This window comes from Chinchilla lanigera, unplaced genomic scaffold (genome assembly GCF_000276665.1).
Source record: "Chinchilla lanigera isolate Chin_1 unplaced genomic scaffold, ChiLan1.0 scaffold00017, whole genome shotgun sequence".
Taxonomy (NCBI): Eukaryota; Metazoa; Chordata; class Mammalia; order Rodentia; family Chinchillidae; genus Chinchilla; species Chinchilla lanigera.
In genome coordinates, this window is record NW_004955418.1 from 818,826 (window position 1) to 843,094 (window position 24,269).

At 57.0% G+C, this 24,269-nt stretch overlaps 1 protein-coding gene across 6 annotated transcripts in view; it reads right to left on the bottom strand.

The window, feature by feature from the left end:
• The window catches only part of Psd2 (pleckstrin and Sec7 domain containing 2), a 54,591-nt gene that overhangs the window by 24,866 nt on the left and 5,456 nt on the right, over window positions 1-24,269 (bottom strand). For 2 of the 6 annotated variants that reach the window (XM_013512924.1, XM_013512925.1), the window contains 6 exons: window positions 10,758-11,181; window positions 9,027-9,476; window positions 8,472-8,666; window positions 6,101-6,181; window positions 3,403-3,515; window positions 2,703-2,763 (listed from right to left, as the gene is read on the bottom strand). In XM_013512924.1, coding sequence (XP_013368378.1) covers window positions 2,703-2,763; window positions 3,403-3,515; window positions 6,101-6,181; window positions 8,472-8,666; window positions 9,027-9,476; window positions 10,758-11,131 — 1,274 coding nt within the window. In that variant the 5' untranslated portion in view covers window positions 11,132-11,181. Of the gene's footprint in view, window positions 1-2,702; window positions 2,764-3,402; window positions 3,516-6,100; window positions 6,182-8,471; window positions 8,667-9,026; window positions 9,477-10,757; window positions 11,182-13,991; window positions 14,065-20,998; window positions 21,033-22,851; window positions 23,221-24,269 lie in introns of those variants that run through there. The other 4 variants (XM_013512928.1, XM_005382051.2, XM_013512927.1 and 1 more) reach the window with 4 other exon arrangements.

Genomic DNA, 24,269 nt, shown 5'->3' on the forward strand with positions numbered 1-24,269 from the left:
TCCATGTCTACCACCCTGTCTGCCCAAGCCCCCATCACTTATCTCTCACCTTCCCACACACCAACAGCCACTATGGAAACAGTTTTGTGGATCTTCAAAAAGTTAAACACAGCAGAATGACGCAGCAAGTCCATTCCTAGGTGTAGACTCGAAGAACTGAAAACAGGTGTTCAAACACAAACTTGTTCACAGACGTTCATTCATAGTTGCCCTATAGCCAAGTAGCCATAGGCGGAAAGCAACCTTCCTGGCCCCTTTGCGTGGCATTCAGACCAGATCTTTCTGTGACTGGCCCTTGCTGATCCTCCAGGTCTCTGCCTGGAGGCCCTGGAGGCCTTCCCTGACCTGTTCATTCCCTTAGTACCCACCCCTTCTTGTAACCATGTGTTGCTCCCTGTGTGCTGCTATGTCCTCTAACTAGAAGGTAGCTTCCCAAGCCAGGGTTCCTTCTCCTGTTTTTTCATGAAACACAAGTGCTGTTCAGCAGAAAGGATAGTTGTTGAGCCTCCAACCCCAAGAGTCCATGCACATCCTCACCCAGGCTATGCTCATCCAAAGAGTTTACACTGTCCATCCTGCTCCCCCTCTGAGCAGAACTCTTTCCATAGGTACCAGCATAGCCTGTATTCCTAGGATCCTCACATTCCACCAGGCACCCAGTCCCTGTCTAACAAGGGGCAGAGGGAGGGGAGAGCAAGAGAACAGAACACAGCATGGGGTCCTCTGAAGAGTTCACAGGACTGTGACTACCAGGCCGTGGGCAAAGCAGTCCTCCTGTGCCATCTCAGTACAACCTCAAAGGAGCTACACAAATGATGGGGAAACAGAGGCTCAGCGAGGTAAGCAGCTTGCTCCAGGCCACACGACTGTCCAGTGGAGAAACGTAGAGAGTCCTGACCCAGAATCCTCGTTCTTAGTCACTGGGCAATGCTGCCTCAAGAGAGATAGGAAGATACACGCAGTGGTGCCCACCTGTAACCCCAGCTCTTCAGGAGGCAGAGGCATGGAAAGTTCCAGACCAGCCTGGGCAACAATAAAATTTTAAAAAGGGCTGGGGAGGTAGCTCAACAGTACACCATTTGCCCAGCATGAGCAAGGTCCTGGATTTGATCCCCAACACCAAAACCAAGAGAAGGGAGGGTACAGATTCTCAGTACCTGTTTGCATCAAGTACAAAGGCCCTGAATTCCTGAGCTACAAAGTAGTTTCTCCTCACCAACAGCATTAATGCGGATCACAGGCAGCTAAGGCCACCAAGCAGGCTGTTCCCCCCTTGGGGACCACGGAACAGGGGCTGCTGCCTCACCAGAAGTGCTCAGCAGCAGAGATGGCATCCAAAGCTGTCAGGCAGGCTAGGTGGGGACAGGTGCGGAGGTATTTTCAGGGCCTCTTCAAGGTGGCCAGTGACACCTGCTCCGTGAGCAACAAGAAGTGGCCTTGGAACCCTGTGGGTTTGTGAGCCTGGGAATACACATGGCATCCCTCCCGTTCTCCCCTCAGGGAGCACCCCAGGCTGATGTCCTAACGTCGTCGCACGTTTGCTCTTCTGGAAGAGGGTACATGGGGCTGGCTCAGGCTACCCCTCCCCTCCCCTAGGCCTGCTCCAGCTGCCACCGGAGGTCCTGGCCTGGCCCTCCAAGGGCCTGCAGCCTGAGCACATAGGCTTGCTGTCATTTAAGTTTTAATATGCATCCAGGACACTACTGTTATCCTTATGTATGCAAATGTGTAAGTATCATATATGACTGTTTATAATAAACTCCTTACTAGGAGCTGGGCCCTGACACTCGATGTTGTGTTGATTACTGCTCTTCATCCTCGACAAGAACTTCAGGAAAAATCATTATTCTCCTCACAAACAGATGCAGAATCTAAGACTCAGAGAGGGCCAGTGATTCGCCAGGGTCACACAGCGATGAAGGCAAGAGTAGGGCGTGAAGTGTTTCCCAGTTCTTCCACCACCACCTAGACTTCCCCGGTTAACTCTGCGGCCAGGCACACTGACCTGCTGTCCCCAAGTCGCAGAAATACCCTGAGCTCAACAGCGGGCTCCGACCACTGCTGGGGGCGATGGGTGGGGCCAATGGTGTGATGGGGGACACAGAGGCAGCATGGAGAGGGCTCACGAGGGCATGCACACCACTAGCGACACTCACCACCTGAGGGGGTTCAGGAGCGCCCAGAGAGGGTCCCCGCAGCACAGGAGAGAAGAGGCATTAGTTAGAGAGCCATGAGGAAAGACAAGGGGCAGCCTGCGCATGGACCAGGTCCAGCCTCCCAGCAGCGCCCCACACCTCCCAGGCCTCTTGTGGTCCTGCGGGGGTGAAGGAGGTGCCGCGAAGGCCTCTCACGAATAGCCTACTGTTTGGTCAGCAGGGGCTGCCTGGCTTGGTATTACAGGCAGCCACATTCAGGCTTAAGCTGGGAAGAGCCCCCAGCATTTTAGCGATGAGTGGCGTGGACCCGCCTAGGGCACACATCTTATTTAGCGCATCCTGAACACACATATGCCCAACCATTCTCACTGCCATGGATGGGGCCGGAAGCCTGGCAGATCCCAGGAAGATCAAACTGTACTAGAATGGGACCAAGTCTAGAAACCAAGTTGCCAACTCCCAGGTCTGCTAAAAGAAACACAGGAAGGGAGCTGGGGAAACGGCGCGCGGAGGGCGCCTCAGCCTGCCACCTCCCTCCCCCAACTCACATGTCCATGCAGGTCCGTGTTGAGCAGCATCAGGGCACAGGTGAGCGTGTGGATCCCGTCTAAATCAGAGATGGCAGTACCCTCAGTGTGAGCCCCACCCCCAGCTCTCCCCCCGTCTCCCGACAGCGCCCACCTGGAGGCCTCGGGGGCAGGAAGCAGCCAGCCACCTATCCTCAGGGCTGAGGCCTGCGTGATGCCCCCACCTGCCCTACCACAGTGCCAGTCACTTGCCTGCCTCAGGTCAGGGCCGTCCCCTCCCTCAGAGGGAACCCGGCAGCCTTGGGCTGCTCTAGCCAGACGCCTGCCCCTGTGCCAGATTCACCTTGAACCTCAGGCCCAGCAGTGGCTCTGGGTCCTGGGCCATGGCTCTGCTTTGGCCTGTGTCCAGAATCTCTGGGATCCAGGTCCATCTACCGGGCAAGTCCCCAACCAGGAGTCCCACTCCACCAAGAGTCAGCATGGTGGCAGGGCCCCAGGGTGTGTGAAGACTCACAGGACTAAATCTCTAAGACTGCGGGCTGTGAGGCACTGGGAAAGATGCTGGGCAAGACGTCTGCAGCTCTCTGGCCCAGCAGGCAGCCCCACTCCTGTGCCATCATTATCCACTCAGTGGTAGTTTAACATCCTCCTGTATGCCACAGGAGTGAGAGAAGCCAGGGAGCAGCGGGAAGGGGTGCAGCAGGCAAGGCCATCCGTACCTTCTGAGGTGCTGTCATCAGGGTTGCACTGGCAATAACGGCGGGAGAAGTGTGTAAGGACCCGCTCCCGCTCCTGTGTCTCCCCCATCAGAGGAAAGGCCTTCAGGAAGGTTCTAGAAGGTAATTTAAGGCAGCTGAGGGCCTCCAGAGTCACTGAGTCCACCTGGGTCCTCAGTACCCAGGGTAGAAGCCCCAGCCCATGCTCCACTTCCCCCGGGGGTTTTCCCCAAGTCCCAGCATAGCACTGCCACCCTAAACTCAGGCTGTCCCCTAGATTTTGGCCCCATCATTGCCACCTTCTCCCCACCTCAGCCCCTACAGCCTTTCTACTCCATCCTCTCACACCACCTTCCCCACCCACCCCGCCACCCACCCTCTGTCCTTGTCCTCTCCCGCCTGTCCTCCATCCGAAGCCTGCGCACTGCTCCCAGCACCTCTTTAGCGCCAGCACTGTCTGCAGCTCCCCAGTGCCTGCACGGTTGAGCCCCCTACTGGGCGAGCACACAAGGCCTCCAAGCCAGTACCTGTGGCTCTGACCGAGAGCTGGCGCCCTGGACACTTTCCCAGTCTCCCTCTCTACCATGGGATCTTGGGATTCTCTGAGGACAGAGTAGCTGCTGCAACAGACAGACACCGAGAACGGTGGCAACAGTGGGTTTTCTAAAGCTGTCAGGAAACTGCTGAGGCAAAAAAGATCACAAGGGCCAAGATCCTGGAAACAAGAGGCCCGAGAAGGGGGCTCATCTGCTGCTTTCACCTGAGGACACTGCTGACTAAAAGCACAGGTGGGGGGCAAGACAGCAGGGGGCATTCAGGGGCTGGAGAGACAAATCTGGAGATCGGAGGGGCTGTAAGCACACAGCCAGGTATATGCCAGATTCCACAGGGTGGAGGGAAAGAGGCTAAAAAGCTAAAATGAGCTGGGTGTGGTGGCACACCCCTGCAATCCCCAGCACTAAGAGGCTGAGACAGGAGGATTGCTGTGAGTTCAGGCCAGTATGTGCTACACAGTTGAGTTCAAAGCCAGTTTCAACTACATAGCAAGACCCTGTCTCAGAAAACGAAAAAAAAGCTAAAAGGAAAGCCTGGGAAATAGAGGGTTTTGTTCTTGGCTTTCTTTTGTTTTTTGTTTTTGTTTTTGTTTTGGCAATCTTGCTGCACTGAGGAGGCAAAATAAAGATTCAGAATCCACCAAGAGGCAAAGTCCAGTGACCACACTAGGCTCCTTGTGGAAAGTTCTGAGCTTTTTCCAAGATCAGGGCAAACCCTGAGCCTCACCAACCTTCAGTGCTTTGTCCCCGCAGCCAGCTGTGCTTGGATTAGGACCATGTCCCCAGGCTCCCTTCTCACTGCCAGCAAAGGACAGAGTACACAGGAGGAACACAGAACAATCTAGAGCCACTGTAGCCCAGTACAGAGTGTGTAGCAGTAAGTAAAAAAATTACTCAACATGCAAAGAAACAGCATAAATGATGGGAAGCCAAGAGAAAAACAAGCAGTAGAAACAGGTACACATGATTCAGATGATGCCAATGTCAGAGATGCAAACAGGGACTTTAATATGTCCAAAAACAGAGGGAAAGACAGAGAAAATTAGTGAAAAATGGAGAACTACCCAGAGAATAAAAATCTTTTCTTTTTTTTTTTTTGGCAGTACTGCAGCTTGAACCCAGGGCCATTTGCATACTAGAAAAGTGCTCTGCCACTGAGCTACATTCCCAGCCTTTTTTATTTTCTTGAGACAGGATCTCCCTCAGTTGCCCAGGTTGACATCAGTCTTGCAATCCTTCTGCCTCAGCCTCCCAAGTAACTGGGATTATAGGCATGCATCACTGTTCCCAGCCCAGAATCTATTTTTAAAGTTTAAATAAGATGGAAATCCTGGAACTGAAAAATATGGTAACAGAAAATTAAAACTCGATAAATGGACTTAATGGCATACTGAACACAGAAAAAAGGATAAGTGAAGTGGAAGCAGGTCAACAGAAAATATCCCAATCATAGCCGAGAAAAAAGAATAGAAATGACATCTTTTTCAAAAGTACAAGAGACGCTGGGTATGGTGGTGCATGCCTGTAATCTCAGCAGGCTGAGTCAGGAGGATTGCCTCAACTTCAAGCCAGAATGAGTTTAAGGCCAGGGGAAACTATATAGCGAGACCCTGTCTCAAAAAAAAAAAAAAAAAGTGCATGGGACACAGTGAAAGGACCTAGCATGTATAGACCACATAGCCTTAGCTCAGAGATGAAGGGCCCTGTCTGTCCTCCTTGTGGCCTGGCCTGACATCCCCTCAGCCAGTCCCTGCCATCACTGAGCTTCATTCACCATTGTACCCTCTCCAGCTCCCTGGAGCCCGCATCTGGCCCTCCTGAGGTTCTTCCCTGGTCCAGACTCCAGTTAAGAGCTGAGATCAAATATCCTCTCGCCAAGTCATCTCGTACTCAGTGACCATGGGGAGGTCTCTTTACCTCTCTGCCCCATATCCAAGGATTGTGCCTGTCTCACAGGGCTGCTCTGAGGATGAAGTAGGCAGGTCTGTAAAGACAGCTGCTGCTCTTGGCCTCTTCCCATGGTCCTGCTAGAGGGCTCAAGAGATTTGCCCAAGGTTGCACTGCAAGTTTACGATAGAGCTCAGATGACAACCTAGGTGTGCTGCCCCTGCCACCTGTAGACACTGTCCCACCCCAGACCTACTGACCTCAGTGCTCGGTCCAGAGTGAGCCCGGAAAAGTCAAAGAAACTGAGGTACTCGCCAGCCACCAGCCTGCTGAACTCATTGCTGCCGGGAGAACATGGGATGTTAGTTAGAAGCAGGGTCGAGTCTGGCAGAACAAAAGGGGGAACTTGGGGAGAGGCCCTGTGTCCCCTGACCACCCCCACCAGCCAATCCCTATGCTGACACCCCTGATGACCATTTAGGCTCTGACAGCTCAATCTTGGGCTGCAGGATCAGGAGGGCTTCCTGGAGGAGGTAGTGTCTCAGCCAACAACAAAGGTGATAACCAACCAGGTGAAGGAGAAGATGGGATGACACCAACTATATCTCATGTCCAAAAAGCCACCAGCACGCCATGTGGCCAAGGCCTGGAAAGCAGGAATGGGGTCAGCAAGAGACAGGCAGTAAACAGCCTGCAGGCCACAGGAAGGATGGTAACGTGACTCCAGGGGCCTTGAACAAATGATCGCCCCTGTATTGTGGACACCATCTGCCCAGTGGAGACCCCAGGGAGGGCGCAGGAGCTGTTCAGGAAAGAGGTGAGTGCATGATTTAGGAAGCAGAATCTGCCAGAAAGGGGGACAGATCAGGTGGGCACAAGACTAAAAAGGTAGAGATATCGGGGCTCAGGACATGGGTGGGGCGAAAGTGCCCTGTGCGAAGCGTCACTCCCCAGTGGTCAGGGACAGCCTGGAGCAGAGGGAGCTGAGCACCCTGTGAAGCAGGCGCAGAGCCGGCCGGCCGGGGTGGCCTCCGAGGCCATCCTGGAGGTCAGGGAGGAATGTGTCACAAGAAAGCTAAAATGAAGACTTCTGGTCAAAAATCGGAACACTTTGCCCCTGATTCTAATCAAGCCTCAAGCTCCCCCCACCCCATTCACAGGACTCACGGGAAATAGAGGAACAGTGAAAAAACAACGCAGCCAGCCCAGCCCAAATGCAGAAAGTTTGTCTGGACAAACTTCCTCCACAAGTGTGTGGCACTTAAAAGGGGAGGGGACTACTGCAGAGCAAATGACACTTGAGACAGTCAGAGCCAAATGCAGTGTGTTGACCTTGTTTGGATCCTGATCTGACAAAACAACGGTTTGAGACAATCAGAGAAAATTAAACACAAATGTTGAGGCTAATAAGGAATCTGCTAATTTTGTTAGAAATTATAATTACACAAACAAACTTATCAGAGACCCACACTGAAGTACTTATGTATCAAATGACACAGTGTCTGAATGTGCTTTAAAACATCTCAGCAAGCTGGGCGCAGTGGCACACGCCTGTAACCCCAGCACTCCAGGGGGTTGAGGCAGGAGGATCATAAATTCAAGTCCCGCCTGAGTAGTTTAGTCACTTAAGGATTTGGACTGTGGAGATGGGGGGATTTTTGCCTTTCAGGTTGGGGAGAGGAGCACAACCAACTGCTGAGGGAAGACAGCTGTAGAGGGCGAGAGGCTGGCAAGATGGAAGGATTCAGCCATAGAATGCCCCCGAGAGGCTGCCATTAGGTTGGGGCAGCTTTCAGGCCAGCAGGAGGTGAAGGCACCTGCGATTTCTTTGCTGGGGCCTTTGGGAGACCAGGGTGAGAGAGACTGGAGGCTAAGGAGGGTGAGGAGGCAGAGGAAGAAGGGGAGGATCCAGGAATTGAACCCCTGGCTGGGCTCCCATGTCAGCTCCGACACAGGGCCAAGGATCTACTGTCCCTTAAGCCTTGTAAGTGGCACTCAGAGGCCAGGCCTGCTTCTGCCCACCTCAGAGTCTTCCTGTGCTAACAGGTCGCCCTCTGACAGAGGGACCAAAGGTAGGGGCCGTGCTGGTGGTCAGACATGCTCAAGATGTGCCCAGCCCTCCTCCCTGGTGTGCTCTGAACCCCTATCTTATCAATTCCCCTCGCACCCACCTGAAAGCCAGGGCCTGTACTCTGGGGGGCCCAATGCCTTCACCCCCAGTGGACAGTAGGGCTGGATGAGCGCCGGGAGCCCCCTCCTGAGCTCCAGGTCCCCACCATTGCTCCCCGCACCCCATGCAAGCTCTCTTCTCTCCCTGGCCCTACCAGGTGGGCCGGCCACTAGCTCCTGCCTGGCACCCTGTCCTCCCTGCCATCCACCATGACCTCATAATCACGTCCTGCACCCCGCTCCTCAGCAACCACCCTCCCTGAGAGCAGCAGCCCTCATCCAAGCAGCCCAGAAAGGAAACAGATTTAGGGCAAGGCCAGGAATGAGGACAGTGGCAGGAGGAGGTGTCCTTGAAGGACTGTTGAGAGCCCCTGGTACCAGGCACCCCTGAAAGAAGCCAGACCCCCTCAGGCTGACAAAGACAATGGTTTGCCCGGGGAGGAGGTGCAGGATGCTACTCACTTCTTGCCCAGCTGCCGGGCCACGTCACAGCGCTGGAAGCCCTCAAGGTGGTAGAGGCGGCGGGCCAGCCGGCGAGCAGCTTCACTGACGCCCTGGCACCCATTGGCCAGTGGGTCTGTGCCACCAGGCTCCAGCCCCTCCGAGCTGCTCAGCTCTGAGTCCGAGTCTGACAGGCCGTCCTTCAGGCTGGGGTCACTGCAGATGAGAGGAGAGGGATCAGAGGCCCTGCATGGGGCCTCTGAAAACACTCAGGGTCCAGAGGAGGGCAAGAAGCTCCACTGAAGCAGGAGGGCCTCAGTTCACTTTTGTGGGGGCCCTCAATTGAAATCATGCCCACACTGTGGCTCCCTGAGCCCATATGCACTGAGAAAACAGGAGAACAGAAGGGGACCTCGGGACCTGCAGGGGTGGGGGGAAGTCCCGGGGCAGAGGTGGGACGAGGTGACCTTGGAGAAGCCTTGTTGACTTTGGACACTGGGCCACCCTGACATGCTTTGCCTCAGTTTCTGCTTCTGCTCAACGGCTTCCCCAGCCCCAGTCCAGGCCCTGCCTCACCTGGCTGAGTTCAGCAATTTGTCTGTGTCCTCGTCATCATCATCTTCCTCCCTGCCTGATCCCTGGGGCTCATCCTCATGGAACCCATTGGGAACGGTCGTAAGAGACAGGCGGCTCAGGACGTTCTCGGAGCGGCTGCTGGAGATGGAGCGCCGCAGGGGGCTGCCCAGCTCCCTGTCACCTCCAGCTGCCCCCATGTCGCCCTCAGCCCCCATGTCCCCGATGCCCAGCCCAGCCTCTGGCTCAGGGCTATCCCGGGCCCGCTGCTGGATGAGGGGTGTGAGCGGAGCCTCGAAGCTGACACAGCTGTCGCTCTCATCGGTGAGGCTCAGTACGTCCAGGGAGTCCAGGCTACTGTACTGGGTGCTCCGCAGCAGCTCTGACTCCAGAATCTTCTCAAATGTGGCGCTGAAGCCATCCCGCACATCCGGCTCCCCAGGGCCGTCGAGCCTGAGGATGCAAGGGCCGGTCACCATCCTGCCCAGGTGTCCTCACACACAGGGCTGAGCTCAGCGGCACTCTGCATTTGAAGCCCCTAGGGGCGGGGCGCAGGCATGGGCTGTGTCCGGCTTCTCTGTTCTTTCAGCCAACACTAATTGAGCATGAGGGACCAGATGCTGGGCTGGGGACTGGAGGCACAGCAGAACAAAACACAGATGTGGCCCCTGGCCTGGGTGCCCAAGCCAGGCCCTGGCTCTCAGGAGGCATCAGGTACCTGTCCCAGTGAGTGACTGACTGTGAGGCCTCTTCTCGAAGTCTGGCCTGGCCCCCGGAGCACGTGGACAGCTACCTATTACATCCAGGGCCACACCTGCTCACAGCTTTGCTGTCTCCACGGCCTGTAGGTCCTCAGCTCAACCAAGCCCTCAGCTCTCAAGGCCTGCTTTCAGGTCACAGCCTCCCCGTGGTGCCGGCCCCTCCTCTCCAGTCTCTCTGCTCAGAGCGCCTCCTGGCGTCCTCTGCAGCCCTTATCAACTGCAGCATACAATATTCTGTTTGTTCCCCTCCTTACTGGTGCCCCCCAGCTCCCAGCTCCCCACGCCAGAGCTACACAAGGCCAAAGTCTGCCTGGTGAAGACACCTCTGCCAGACCTGGGATGAGTCTGAGAGACATTCAAATAAGACAGCACCCTGCCCTTGAGGACTCTCAGCCCACTGTCAGGGCCATAGGCGTGCCACCATCTCCCACCACCCTGCAGCTGAGCAGGCCTGAGGAGTGGCTCTGAGAGGGGCTGGAAAGCCATCTTCCCAGTTTCCATACCTCTCTCTGTCTCCACCTTTACCCAGCCCAGATTGGCAAGCTACCTGAATACAAAGAGCGGCCTCAGAAGCCTCAGCCCTCTGCCTTTCCTCCCTGCCAGTTCCTGGCATCTGCCCCGGGCCCGCCTGGATGGAAAAGTACAGCCATGTGGTGCTGTACCTCAGTGCACGAAGGCTCGCAATCCCACCTGTTCACCTCCCCGCTCAGAGACCTGTAGCTACCTCACCTTACACACCCACGCAAAAGACCAAAGGTGCACGCACAGCTGCACAGCCGGGGACACAACAAGCCTGCTGCTCTTTTAATTCTTTTCCTGGACCTGTTGCCCCAAAAACACCCAGAAGTTAGACAAAATAGGAATATGAAATCCCCATGTATGTGTGAGAAAGACAGAAGGGACTAGAGACCAAGGCCACACAGCACTGGAGCTGTCAAACACAGTGAATCCCCATCCCAGAATGCCCACTTACCCCAGCTGGGGGTCCTCAAGGTCTGGACAGAGGCTGCTGGAGACATCGTCCCCCTCTGCCAGTCCAACAGCCCTCCAGGGACTGGATTCGGCTGAATCTTCCAGAATGTTCATTTCTGGTCCCAGGGTTAGGCCACTGGCGAGAGAGGGCCCGGGGCTGAGGCCAGGGAGGGTCTCCCCTGGGTCCCCTGTGGGCTCCTCAGTGTCCAGCAGGGCATCACTCTTCTCATGTGCTGGGCTGCTGAGAGGGCTGCTCAGACCCTCGCTGGCTGCCGTTCCATTCTGGACCCCAGCCTCCTGCCCAGGCTCTGGGCTGGGGTCCCCGGCAGCACCACTCTCCTCAGGTAGTGCCGGTGGGAGCTCACATCCATCCATGGCAGCCCCTGCTTCTGCCTGTCCTGGCTGCTCCTGGGACTCCGGTACACCTGGCGGGAGATGGCGAGATGAAGTCAGGGTGGCCAGACAGGGCAGGGATGGGTGTCTACAGCCCAATGAAACCAGCACCAAGGCAGCCTGCTGAGGGCAGGAACGCAGCCAAGATGATCTCAGGACCCGTGTCTGGGGCCTGGGATCAGATCCCGCCCCTCCCCCTCCTGCCCAGGCACCCGGCTCGCCTCTCCCCACCTCTGCTCAGCCCCTTGCACCCAGCCCCTGGCTTCTCTGTTATCTCTTCTGTCTCCCTCGTGCCCAGGATTCACCAAAGCCCTCTGAGGAAGATCCAGATGGGGGGGAACTGAAGACGGGTACAGCGCCCTCTGCAGGCCCCACCCATTCGCTGGCGAGTGATGGAGACAAAACCTGGGGCTGACGGCCAGCCCACCCATCTCCCCGCATGTTCTCTGCTCCACCGGCAGGAGCCAGAGATCTCTGTGGTTAACGGAGGGAACTGGGCTGGGTGCTGCCTTTAAGGGCGCACGAAGAGAAGAGGGAAAGAAGTCAACAGAAGCGCAGCTTAATCAGAGCACCGGCCACCCCAGCGAAGCAAGCCACAGCGAGGCCTGGAGACGCCATCGGCCGTAGGACGACCCGAGCGCGGCGCTGTCCAGGGTGCTGGGCGGGTGCAGCGCCACCCGACAGCCTCGTGGAGAGCCAGGCTGCCTTTCCAGCACTCAGCGCCCTGGCTACACCAGGAAAAAGGACAACGGGCCTGGACTTCCCTCCACCCCTGGGCACCACTGGAGCTTGTCCTGTCTCGATGAGGGAGGGGACTCACAGACGCCGCTCTGGGGAGAGCACTGCAGGGGGAGGTCAAGCGCCGCTCTGCCAACTTTCTGTGTGGCCTCATGCGGGTCTAGACCAGGCGGCCTCGCCACACTGCCCAGGCCAGGCTACCCCCCGCTCTGTGGGTGTCTGCCCTGCATCTGCACCCCCCGCCCCACCTACAACGGCTCGGGACCAGCTCGTGTTCCCCAAGGGTATCCCAGCTGGGCAGTGTGGAGGCAATGGACAGTGGGCTGCAGCCTCCCCCTCCCCTCCTTCTCTCTCTAGCTCTGGTCCCAGATAGTTTAGGCAAGCTCGTCCACCTACCTCTGCTGAGGGAACAGATCAGCACCCCCAACCCCTAGAGAGCTGCACGGAGACAGGAAGCTGGGCATTTGCCTGGGCCACTTCTTCCCTCCCTTCTTGGGCCTTGGCTACCCTGTACCCCTACTCTCCCTTGGAGAGGGACTGCTGTGGGTTCAGGAGAGGCTGAGAGAGCAGAGGGCTGGGTCTGCTTTCGGGCTGCAGCAAGACAAGCTACCCCCATCACAGTGACAAGAATGGGAGACCCTCCCCCCACATGTGCCCGCTCATAAGCCTCACCTGAGCACCTGTCACAGTACAGTCTGCCAGCCCCAGACCTCCTCACCTGCTCTACCAGGAGGAGATGTGGTGGTCTGTCACTCTTATAATGAGGCAAAGGCGGGAGACATGAGTTAGAACCAGGAGAACTTCCTACCTGCAATGATGAACCCAGAGAGGAGGGTAGGTCTGCTTCTCTGGGGGCTCCTGTGCCCCTAAGGAAGAACTCAGCTACTGCAGACCACGTAAAATTCATTTAACCCTGGGTTTTCAAATGCAGTGGAAAAGAGAAGGGCAAACTGATCTGTGGGTCTCCCCCACCCAGTCTGAATCTCACCTAGAGGTTTTTTGTGGGGGTTGTTTTTGTTCTGAATTACTCCATAATTCAGACTGGCCTTGAACTCACTTTGTAGCCCAGGCTGACCTCAAACTCAAGACAATCCTCCTGCCTCAGCTTCTCGAGTGCTGGGATTAGAGGTGTGTGCCACCACTCCTGGCCTCAGAGTTTTAACTACAGCATGAGAGTAGGATTTTACTTGTTTAAAAAAAAAAAAAAAAAAAAACACCTGAAAGCTGGGCTATAGACTATCTGAGCCCTGAACCTAGGACATCAGGGACCCTTGGGGCTCAGGATGGAGTGAGGAATCTTTCTTGAATGCCCTACATCCCTGCTGCTGTGGTTGCTATTTCAGTCTGTTCCCTCCAGTTGTATACCCAGAGGAGGGAAACAGGAGGTCACCTCCTCAACTTAGACTCCTGGGGGAGCTGCAGGGAGCATTTAGAGGGGAAAGAGAGAGTGGGGATTTGGGGCCTGCTGCCTGAGTTCTCGTCCTCTGGCCTGCTTTCCAACCCCCAGGATGCTCAGGCTCCCATGCCCCTGGCTAGAAGCTGAGCTTGAGCCCCCAGGGAAACCCAAAACTTTCCCAATCTATACCAGTCCCAAAGACAGGGCTGTGGATAAGTCAAGGGCTTCCTGGGAGGCCTCTGTGCTCCCAGTAGCTGCCTCAGGCTACCTCCAGCCCTACCTGCCCCTCCATGTCCTGCAGCTGACAGCAGGATGAAGGCTCTGCCAACACTGGGCACTGGGCCATGTCCTTGGTTTCTGGGGTGGGCAGACAGGGGCAGCATTGAGTTCTATCCTGGGCGGGGGGCCTGCAGTCCCTGCCTGGGCTGAGAGCCAGTTGAACCTAGAATAGCTGAGCCAGAGCCCCCTCTCTCACTGAGCCCTAGGAGGGGCGCATAAAGGGGAAGTTCAGGGTAGAGATGTAAAACAGCGCCCCAAGTCCTCACTCTGAACCACTGTGTGTCCTGGGCTAGATTTGCTTCCTCGGGCCTGTAGGAGGCCATCTGCTGAAAGGAAGCCTCACTTCTGTCCTCTTCCCCCTGGGGCTGGTGGGAGAACCTAAGATAATGAATGCTAAGACAGCTGAGATCCAAGGAAGAGCAAACTTACCTCGGAGTCAAGAAGCAAAGGCCAGGCTTCACTCTTTCCATCACATTTTGGGGCGGGGTTGGGAGGGGCCTGAGGTACAAACTGGCAAAGGCTTTGCCTGAGATCACACAATGAGCAGCTGCTTCTAGAACCAGGAGTGACCTCCCTCTCCAGCTAAATGGGCTAGAAGTGCACAAAGGGCCCGTTTCCAGGCCCCCTGCCACACCATCCCATGAGATCGAAGGCCCAAATCCTCAACCAAGAGAGCTGTCCCAAAGCAGTGACCCCGCCTGTCTCCAGCCCTTCTGGCAAGAGCAGGGCCAGGAGGTGCAGCTGTGCCACCGGGCACCCATCCCAAGGAGACGCCTACAAATAACAGGCTGGCGGTGCCCAAGATCCCTACAGCCTCTCTCAGCCTAGTCCAGCCCCCCTCCAGGCAGGGGCTCCACTACCCATACCCTTGGGATGACCTTGTGCTCAGCAGCCTCTTTTTCAGCACTAGCCAACACACTGATCATGATCACAGTAGAATCCTGGCTGGCACAAAGCCACACATATTCTGGGTCTCAGCTGCTCTCAACAGAGCCCTGTCCCCCTACTCTCCTTATGACAGCTGGAGTGAGCTGTGAGAACACAAACTGCACCATGTGCCTCCCTCATTCATAACCCTCCAATGCTTCCCCTCACCCTCAGATTAGAATCCAGTCTCCCCAGCATGGCCTAAAAAGGCCTTGACTGCGCTGGTTCCACTACCCTCTCACCATCCCCCATCAACCACTCTGGCCTTCTCTGTGCTCTCTGAGCTCATTTCCACCTCAGGGCCTTTGCACCAGCTGTACCCTTGGCCTAGAATGTTCTCCTAGATCTTTAAACAGCTCTCCCTATGCAAGACCCAACTCTGATGCTCCCTCCCCAGAGAGGCCCTCTGACTGCCCAGCATGCTACTATCACCTCCCCCACAGGGTGTCAGCAAACTTGGCAGAATTGAAACTCCTTTCTCCATCTACTACAAACTTCCTGCCTATCTCTCTGACACTTGGATGTGAGTCTAGTGACAGTAGAGATGTCTCATGTTCACAGCTGTGCACCAAAGCCTAGGGCCATGCCCGGCACACAGTGGGGGCTTTGTACATGTTCATTGAGTGAATAACCTGGGGCTATCATTATCCTCCGTTTTTGGCAGAGGTTGAGAGGTGATGAGGAACAGCTCTGAGCTCTGCTGAAAACAGTAGGCAGTTGCAGGGACAATCATATGCCCCCTCCACGCCGGGATCCGAGCCAGAGACCAGGAAGCAAAAGACAGGGTGGAGGTGGGACCCAGCACGAGGACTCCAGAAGCCAGTTTGCTCCATAAGACTCAAGAGCCAACGCAGGGGCTGCAGTACCTCCTCCTGCATGCTTACCTGTGTCCAGTGCAGGTATTGTGGACACACACACACACAAACACACACACAGTGTACACATGTATACTCAAAAACATCAATGCAAACAGCTGGCACGTAGGAAGTGCTCAGAACAGACCCTGGCCAGTTATGCCCCTCCCAGCCAGAGACCCAGGCTGCCTCAGGGCCTGGGCACTCCACAGCTCAGGGCTGGTCAGGTCCCTGGATCACCCAGGTGCCACACCCTCTGACAGCCTCTGCCAGCGAACAGGTCTGTCAACCCAGAGCTCCACACCTCCCTGCCCCCAGGTCAGCCCAGGCACATCTTCCTCAACACCCCTGCCACCAAGGGCAGGGAGGAGCCCAGGTCATACAGAGGGGGATGTCCGCCCAGGGAGCTTCTCTGCTTCCATACCCCGGAGTGACCCTAATCCTCCAGTCTGCGTAGTCTTCCCAGCTTGACCCACCTTGTGCAGCAACAAGTGCCTTAGAGACACTCGGCACAGCACTCAGGACACAGCAGACCACACACTCAGAATGGCCTGGCCAAAAATCCCGGTTCTGCTCCCCACCTCTGCGTGACCTCAGCCTCGGCGTCACCCTCCATAAAATGGAGCATGTGAACACTGCCCGAGTCACAGGGCACTTGAGGACCACAGAAGATGGTACGTGCAGTGCCCAGGAAAGCACGGTGCCTGCCAGAACGCTGTCGGGTCTGCAGGGGAGCCAGCGGGCTGCCCCAGCCCCAAGTGGATTGTTCAGAAAAGCAGCACACAGCTCAGGTCCTGCAGCCTTGTAGATCTTGGTGACTGGCAGCTGCCACAGCAGGTTCTAAAGCAGGGCCTTCAGAGGCCCAGACAGAGGATGGAAGCTGAGAAAGAGTCCTGTGAGGACCAGGGGAGAAAGAGAGAGGGCCCTTCGCCCTTTCCCAAGGAAGTGCGCACCCTGCAGTCCTGCTCCCAGCACTGGCACCGGAGGTTAGGGTCACACTGGTCTCTCCATGCCAAGGCCCAAGAGCTGCAGCAGGCATCGGGAAAGAGCTGTGGACCCGAGCCTCCTCAAAAGCGCTCATCCCCTCAGGCAACATCCATTTGGGGTTAAGAGGGAGTCCAGCAACAGCTGCTCTCCCTCTGTGGGCTTTGCCTTGCGGTATGGAGGTTGGGAAGGTCTCTCCCCTCTCCCGGTTGGGTAGGCAGCATCCCCAGCGGTGGGTGCATATTTGCATCCCCTCAGCATGTACTCCACAGCCCATTTGGACCACCAGGAACCCTCCTCTGCAAAGGTCATTCCTTGACATCTCCCAGCTTGCTCTTCTCCCTACCCCCCAGCTGAATGGTACCCTCATTTGCTTAGCATTTGCATATATCTGCATGCTGGTTTAGAGAGCCCTTACCACAAATGAAACCCACAATACCTGCTGTCACATCCCAAATCATGCTTACAGCTGGCAAAGCCACCCCCAGGTGACCTCCCTCCAGAGTGACCTTTGGTTGCCTAGAACCACCAAGGCCCAGGCTGTCCCGGTTAAGGGAGTCCATACCCAGACTGACCACTGATCTGTGTCCCACTTCACAGAGCACTTGGGACTCTCCCTGCTTCTGGATCCCCCATTTGACCCGTGGCTCCATGGGCTGAGAGTCAGATCCCACGAGCACCAGAGGACTGACTGAGTGCAAGACCTGCCAACCAGCCACGCCCTGGAAGGAGAGAAGCAGGGTGCCTGGAGTACATAGAGCTGGATTTCTGAGCCGTCTCCGAGGTTGTGCCAATAGCTGAGACGAACCAAGAATTCCACCCTCCTCTCTCCGCCTGGTTTTCAGTTCCCCGCACTCCAGATACTCCATCCACAGCCACCCCCTAGGGAACCCCTGCCCCACTCCCCTGTGACCTCCCTCTCACTCCACCCACACTCTTCATTATATGGCTCCCCTGAATCTTTCCTTGCTAACCCTCCCCTTCCCCACCCTCCCTTCTCTTCCTGGTCCTCTCCCACCTCTGCTTAAGGGTTTCAGCTTGGAATCTGACAAAGGTTGTGGCTTCATAGGCACAAACACTGCTGCATGAGGTGAAGAAGTATGCAAAGGGCCATGCTGGGCCATTCCACCGTCTCCTTTTCGCCCATGGCCCACTGGGGAAGAGCTGGGCGCTGGTAAAGCCTCACCCTTCGATGGGCAGTGCAAAGGACAGGAGAGAAGGGGACATCAATGTCTGGGGCCAGAGTAACCAGAGGACAGACTGCCATCCTGAGAAGTGGGAGACTGGGGGCGCAGATCTGGGCAGGAAGATGAGAGCTTGGGACTGGCAGCTGAGCTGGCAGGGTCCAGGGGACAGGACTGTGGAGATGTGGAGTAGGCGCCTGCGGCTTGGGAGGGAAACTGAGGCTTGGGCTGTGAATGTGGGGATGACAGCACACAGGCGGCTTAGAGCCACAGAGCCAGATGAGATCAGTGTGGCGGGGACGCTGTCTGCGCAGGGGCCGTGTCCTCGGCTGCTCCTGCATCAAGAGGGGCAGGAGGAGCCCGCATGGGAGGAGTCGCTCTGAGGTGTGAGAAGAACAGGACAGTGGGCATCATGGAAGTCAAGAAGACTGTCCCAGGGAAGAGGGAGACCAGCGGTGTCAAGCGCTGCAGGTAAGGGCTGAGACCAGCCTTTTGGCCCAGCAGCACGGAGGCCGCTGGTGACCTTGAGAAGAGAAGAGCGGACTGTGGGATGCAGGGGTGAAAGCCCAGCTGGAGTGGAGTCAGTGTCAGGAAGGAGGTGGAGGCAGTGGTCGGGGCAGCACCTCTGGCAGGTTTTCCTGGAAAAGGGAACAGAGGTATGCAGAAATGCTAGCGGGAGAAGGCAAGAGGCGCTCTTACCACAGGACCATAGTAGGGAGGTGCTTGCTGGCTGGAGGGTCAGGGAGAAGGGAGGAAGCAATCTGTCAGAGAAGGGGGACAGACGATGCAGGGGCAACGGATGACTTGCTGGAACAATGTCCCCGTACCAGGGACAAGACTTAGTGCGCAAGTAAAGAAGTGGACTTCACTAGGAGCAGCACGCTTTGCTCACAGGGACAGGAGGAGGGTGGAGCCAGGTGCAGGAGCAGGTAGCACGGAGGCCTGCAGAGGTTCAGGTTGTTTTCTCAAAGCTTACAGCTGAAAGGGAGGATGGTAATGGGGAGGTTGGGCTGAGGGTGGAAGAGGAAGTGAGAACTCACCATTAGCACCAGGAGAGGGGGATGGGCCGTCTGAATTCCCAGGGTGGGCTTCACGTGGGACAGGCAGGGCAGGGCTTTTCCTTGCCCCATGCATTCAGTGGCACAGATGCAGTCTGGAGCTGGCCAGATGTTGGATTTAACCAGGCCAAGCAATCATGAAGAAACACAATAAAGGAGTTGGAGTGTGCAAGGGAAGAAGTTTCCTGACCTATCCAGGCAGCTGCCTCTGAGCTGACCCCAGGCCTGCTCAAGTCCCTCCACTGCTGGCAGCTAGAAGCCCCCACCAATTCCTGCTGTGGGTTATGTGGGGTCTTCCTCCACCCTCAACTCAAAAGGAGCTCCTGAGAGGGGCCACAGGTGGCCACCGACACCGGGGGCAATAGTGTCCCGCACACTCTTCCTCTGACCTAGAAGCTACCTCAGGCCTCAGGCACACAACAGTGCCTCCTCCTTCGCCCTTCCCAAGCCATTGGCAGCAGCTCCTCCTGCCCACTCTGCCTTCTGCTAGCCCAACACAGGCCCACCCATCTGTCTCCCTCACTGTCTCTCACTCCACTCCCTCCCGCCAGTGCCTCCTGACTGGCCTCTTCCACCACGATGATGGCCTGGCCAGGCCCCCTCTGCCTCCCCAGAACACTGACAGCTCACTCCCTCTGCAGAGCCCTTCAGTGGCTCCCTGTGCTCCCCCAGCTGTGGCCCACACTCCAGGGCCACTCTGTGCTGGCCCTTCTGTCTCAGTCCCCGTGCCCTCTCCTCTCACTGTTTTTCTGGGCCTCCTCTCCCCCACATCAACAGACACTACCTGGCTGTGACCCCCACTCTAGGCCCATAGGGTCCCCACTCTCTGACATCTGGTCCAAAGTGGATGTCCAGCAAGCTTTGCTAGTGCATGGATATGTCCCCCGGGCCCAGGTGAGCAGGTGGATGAAGCTTCTAGAGGTAAGGAAGCAGGGGAAACTGGACTGAAATAACAGGGCTCCTCAGCCCAGGAGCCTAACGTAATCCCATCTCTTACAGGACAGGCAACGTGACGCCTGAGGAGGGCATGATATTACCTACGGCATGTGCTTGCCCAAAAAAGTTTAACCTGAATCTGAGCAAATAAGAAGGCAAATCTAGAATACAGGATATTCCACAAGACTTAAAAATGGACAGTGTCAGGGCTGGGGATATAGCTCAGTGGCATACACGCCTGCCTGTTAAGTACAAGGTCCTGAGTTTGAGTCCCGGTACCAAAAAAAAAAAAAAAAAAAAAAAAAAAAAAAAAAAAAAAAAAAAAAAAAAAAAAAAAAAAAAAAAAAAAAGCCAATCTGGCTTTAAAAAAAAAAAAATGGACAATGTCATTTTTTAAAAGTTTTTTTAAATCAAAGGACCTATCCAGATTAAATGAGACATAATAACTAAGTAAAATGTATGTTCTTTGACCCCCCCAAAAATTTAATAGCTTTACGGGACATTACTGGAGCAACATATTAGGTCAAATCATATCACTACTAAATCTCTCAGGTATGATAATAGTATAGCCATTTCTCAGGAAAACATCCTGTCTCCAGAAATTCATGCTGACCCATTCCCAGGCGAGGTGTTTAGGTACCTGCAACTTACTTTCAAAGGACAGGTAGTAGGTGGGTAGATAGACAGGGAAAGCAACACTGCAAAATGTTAACGACCGGCAAATCTGGGTCTCCAGGTAAAGGGCGTGGTGGGCCCTTGCTGTGCTACAGGGTGTAACAAAGTAAGAAATGAGGCCGAAGAAGTGCAGGGAGGTGCTTCAGAGAGAGCTGCACCAGGGTGGCCCATGAGTTTGCCCTAGGCTGGGTGCTAGAGTCACGCAGTCAGGCAGGCACAGCCCTGGAACGGCTCACCACCAAAAGAGGGCCAGACCCCGAGAAGCAGACTCCCCTGGGAGCAAAGCCCAAGGGGAGCCGGGACTAACAAAACAGCCAACCCAAAGGACACCAGCAGGACAGTTCTCTGCCGGGGCAGGGACCTGGACCCCTCCCCACCTCTGCCAGCTGTGGCAGGGAGCTAGGTCTGGGCCCAGGCCACCCCACCCCCCTAAACATCCCTTGATGGGCGACAGCCTGAGTGTATCCACCCATTTGAGGAGCGTTCGAGGAGCCAGGCTAAATATGGAGCCCCAGACATAAGATGCCGCTCAAAACAGATTTTCCTGGAAAAGACCATCTGGCAGTGGAAGTCTATAGCATTGTCTGTCGCGGGAGGCAGCACAGATCTCCTGCAAGCTAATGTCCGAAATGGGAATGCTTTCATCCCACCCGCTAGGAGACCCCAGATTACTGCCCCAGTCACCCACAGCCCACAGAAAGACCTGCAGGCCCACCTCCCTCCTAAGCTGAATCTCCAGAGAGGAGGATGAGGTTAGGCATGCAGGTCTGAACATCAGAAAGTTCCCCCCTGGCACCAACCCCACCTCTGTCACTAACCCAGTGACTGTGAGCAGGTAACTTCTCCCTGAGCTCCAGCACCCTCTCCACAAAGCGGAAGGAACAGCAGCACCTCCATCTGAAGGCCATGAGAGCTACCTAGCACAGTGGTGCTGCTCAGTAGATGGAAGGGGGAGGTGACACCCCCGCCCCTCTCTCAGTCCTGCCTCTTTCCAGCTCACTTTCCCTCCTCCCCTCAGGAAAGACCTGGAGGAACTATGGGTCAGGACCTCTGGAGCACCATGCACCCCACAACTAGGACAAGCAGCAAGAAGGGGGCCTCTCAGCCTGGCACAGGGCAACCCTGGGGCTTTGGAGTACAAATAGCATGAACACTGAGGTTTCAACCCTGCCAGGGTGGTGGAGGCCTTTCAAGGGCACCTTTTTACCTTTCCACCTTTAGCTGGGGTTACCACCTACTCACCTCAACACAGGGAGCCCTCCGAGGGTTCTGGCCCGCACCTTGCGGGCTGCCATGCTCCACCAGGACAGAATGCTGCTGACACCTCACCCGAAGTCACTGTCTCTGACATAGAGCAGGAGAAAGGGGCTTTGGGAGCACAGACGTCTCCCCTACAGCTATGCGGTGGGCAGCAAGAGGGCTGCTGGCCATGTCACTGACTCACAGAGCCCAGGTCACAGAACTCACAACTTCCCTGGGAGACTGGGTTCCAACCTCCCCGGAGAGGAAGTGGAAGGACTGCACCTGCCCAGGGGAGGGGTCAGCCTTGGAAGTGCACCTCACACCCTGTCCTGTAAGCTGCCCGCATGGTGCACTAAACAGCTCTTGTCACCAGGGTCCGGAAGGAGCTGGGAACCCAGGGAATCCAAACACCTCCCCCCAGGCCCAAGCTCCCCCTCTGTGCCAGCCGAACCCTGGACCCTCCTCCTGGTCCTGAGCCTGCCTGGAGTCCTGAGCCCTCCTCCATTGTGACTGCTACGTGTGGCCCCAGTTCTCTTCCCGCACCCACAAGATGGTCCCAAGACAAAGGGGTGGACATGGGATAGTGCCCCCAGGCCTGTGCAGAAACAATGCCTCCAGTTCTCATTCCAGAGAGCCCTCAGATTCTCCAGGGGCATCAGGAGTCTGGTTACCTCCTCTTAGGAAGGGAGGACTGGTTGCAGTGGGCCCCACATCTGGACTTCCAGACCCACCCAGTCCCAGGCTGCCCCAAGGCCCCCTCCCTCTCTGCTGCCGCCACAGCCATTATTTGTCTCTGCTCCTTGCCCGGTGCCTGCCACGCCCCCACGCTACCCCCTGCTCTAGCGGTGGAGTCCGCCTGCCCGGGAGGCCTGGCCACCAAGCCCGGCTGTCAAAGTTGGGAAACTGGAAACAGAAATAAATCCTCAAAGCTGCTCAGTTGTGAAGGTGGCTGCTGGCAAGGCCCCGGCACCCAACACCCGGAGAGCACGGGCCACCACACAGCCACTGGCACCCCATCAGCACACACATTCACACTCAGGCTATACAAAAGGGGGAGGGGATCCGAGGCAGAGCCCAGGAGACAATTGGGCTGGCCAGCCCTGACCCTCCCTGCATGGGCTGGGGCTCTTTGCAGCGCCCCCACTCCCTGGCCCAGACCCGGCCATCTCGGGCTTCCTCTCTCGGCCCCATCTCCATGACAACCGTATCCTTCGGATGCTCCAGCCACCGCGGAATTGATCTCAAAATGTAGCTTTGTTAGCAGACCCCAGCGGGCACAGAGGGCGGAGGGCGGCTCCCCGCCACCCAGCATGAGTCCCTCAGCCCACACCGGGGACCCCTCCCCGTCCCCTGCTCTGTCTCGGGACGGGAGGGGCGGGGTCCCGGAGCGCACCGGCCCTGGGGACCCGGCGGCCCGCGCCCCACTCACCGCTCCCAGTCCCCGCCGCTGGGTCCAGCTTCTCACGGCGGGGCCATGCGGAGGCCGCCTCTGGACCGGCCGTCCCGCCCCGCCGCCGCCTGTCCCGGCCCGGCCGCTCTGTCCCTTCAGGTGGCCGAGCCGCGGCCGTGGAGAGGCTGAGCAGGATGGGGGGCGGACGGCGGGAGAGAGGGCGGGAGGGAGCCCGGCAGGGAGGGAGGGGCGAGCAGAGCAGGAGGGGAGGAGCGTGGAGGCGGCGAAGGCGGGACTTCGGCGCGAGGAGGGGCGCAGCGGCCGCCCCGCAGGTCCGAGCGGCGCCTGGGCCCCCGGTGCTCCACCTCGGACCCCGTCCGCCGGGGAAACGCCGGCCCTGTCCTTCCCCGCCCCGAGCGGGGCCCTTTAAGAAAGTGGGGGAGGGACACACCAAGAGGCCCCGCCCCTTCCCGGCCCCGCCCGCGAACCCCGGGAGACCCACCCACCGCTCCCCAGCCCCTGCCCCTCAGCCCCCAGCCGGGACGGCCCAGCCCCCGCCAGGTGAAGGGTGCGGACCCCGGTCCTCCTCCGCGGTCCTTGGGTCATCTGACTCCTGCCCTCCAGCCCCCCAACACACACACCACAAAATACACTGCTACCCTAGACTTGAGGGCAGGGCAGATGTGGGAGCACCGGGACGAGGCGGGGTCTCTGAAAGAACAAGACTAAAGCTGGGACACCCGGAGGAACAGCCAGACCTTGGTATGGCGTGACCCTGGGACGCAGGGACCAGGTTGAACCGGGCAGAAGGGAAGAAAGCGACCCTGGGCCAAGTGGGAGGTGGGAGGTGAGCAGTGGGTCCAACCAAGGATGCCACGTCGCAGCGCCAGGCCCGGCAAGGCCACCCTAGGTAAATAAGGACAGCGAGGAAGACAGCGCGGGGCTGGGGCGGCCCCTCCCCCAGGGCTGGTCTTGACCTTGACGCCCTCCCCTGGTCCGGGGCTCCAACTTGAAGAGGCGGGACCACACTGTACTTGGGCTAGACACTCGGAAGAACTTCCTGGCTGTGAGCACCTTGCGAAACAAGATCCCACCTCCCAGGGAGGCAGACCTTGCCCTCAGCCATAGGACCTAAGGATGAGGGGGGACCCCCAGCGCCGGAGAGCAGGGAAATCAGGTTAGTCAGGTGCTGCCACAGAAGCTGCTTTCCACTTCTCTCCTTCCACTCCAGACCCAGCCCTGCCACCTCCTCACCTCCTGACCTCACCTCCTGACCTCCTGACCTCCTGACCTCACCTCCTGACGCTGGCAAACGTTTCATCCTCTGCCTGCTGGGGTCTTGATTCTGCTGTACTCAGTGAATTCCTGCCCACCCCTCAAATCCTCCTTAAATGCTCCTTCTTCCATGAAGCTTTCTCTGATCTGCTTCTCACACATACACACACACACACACACAC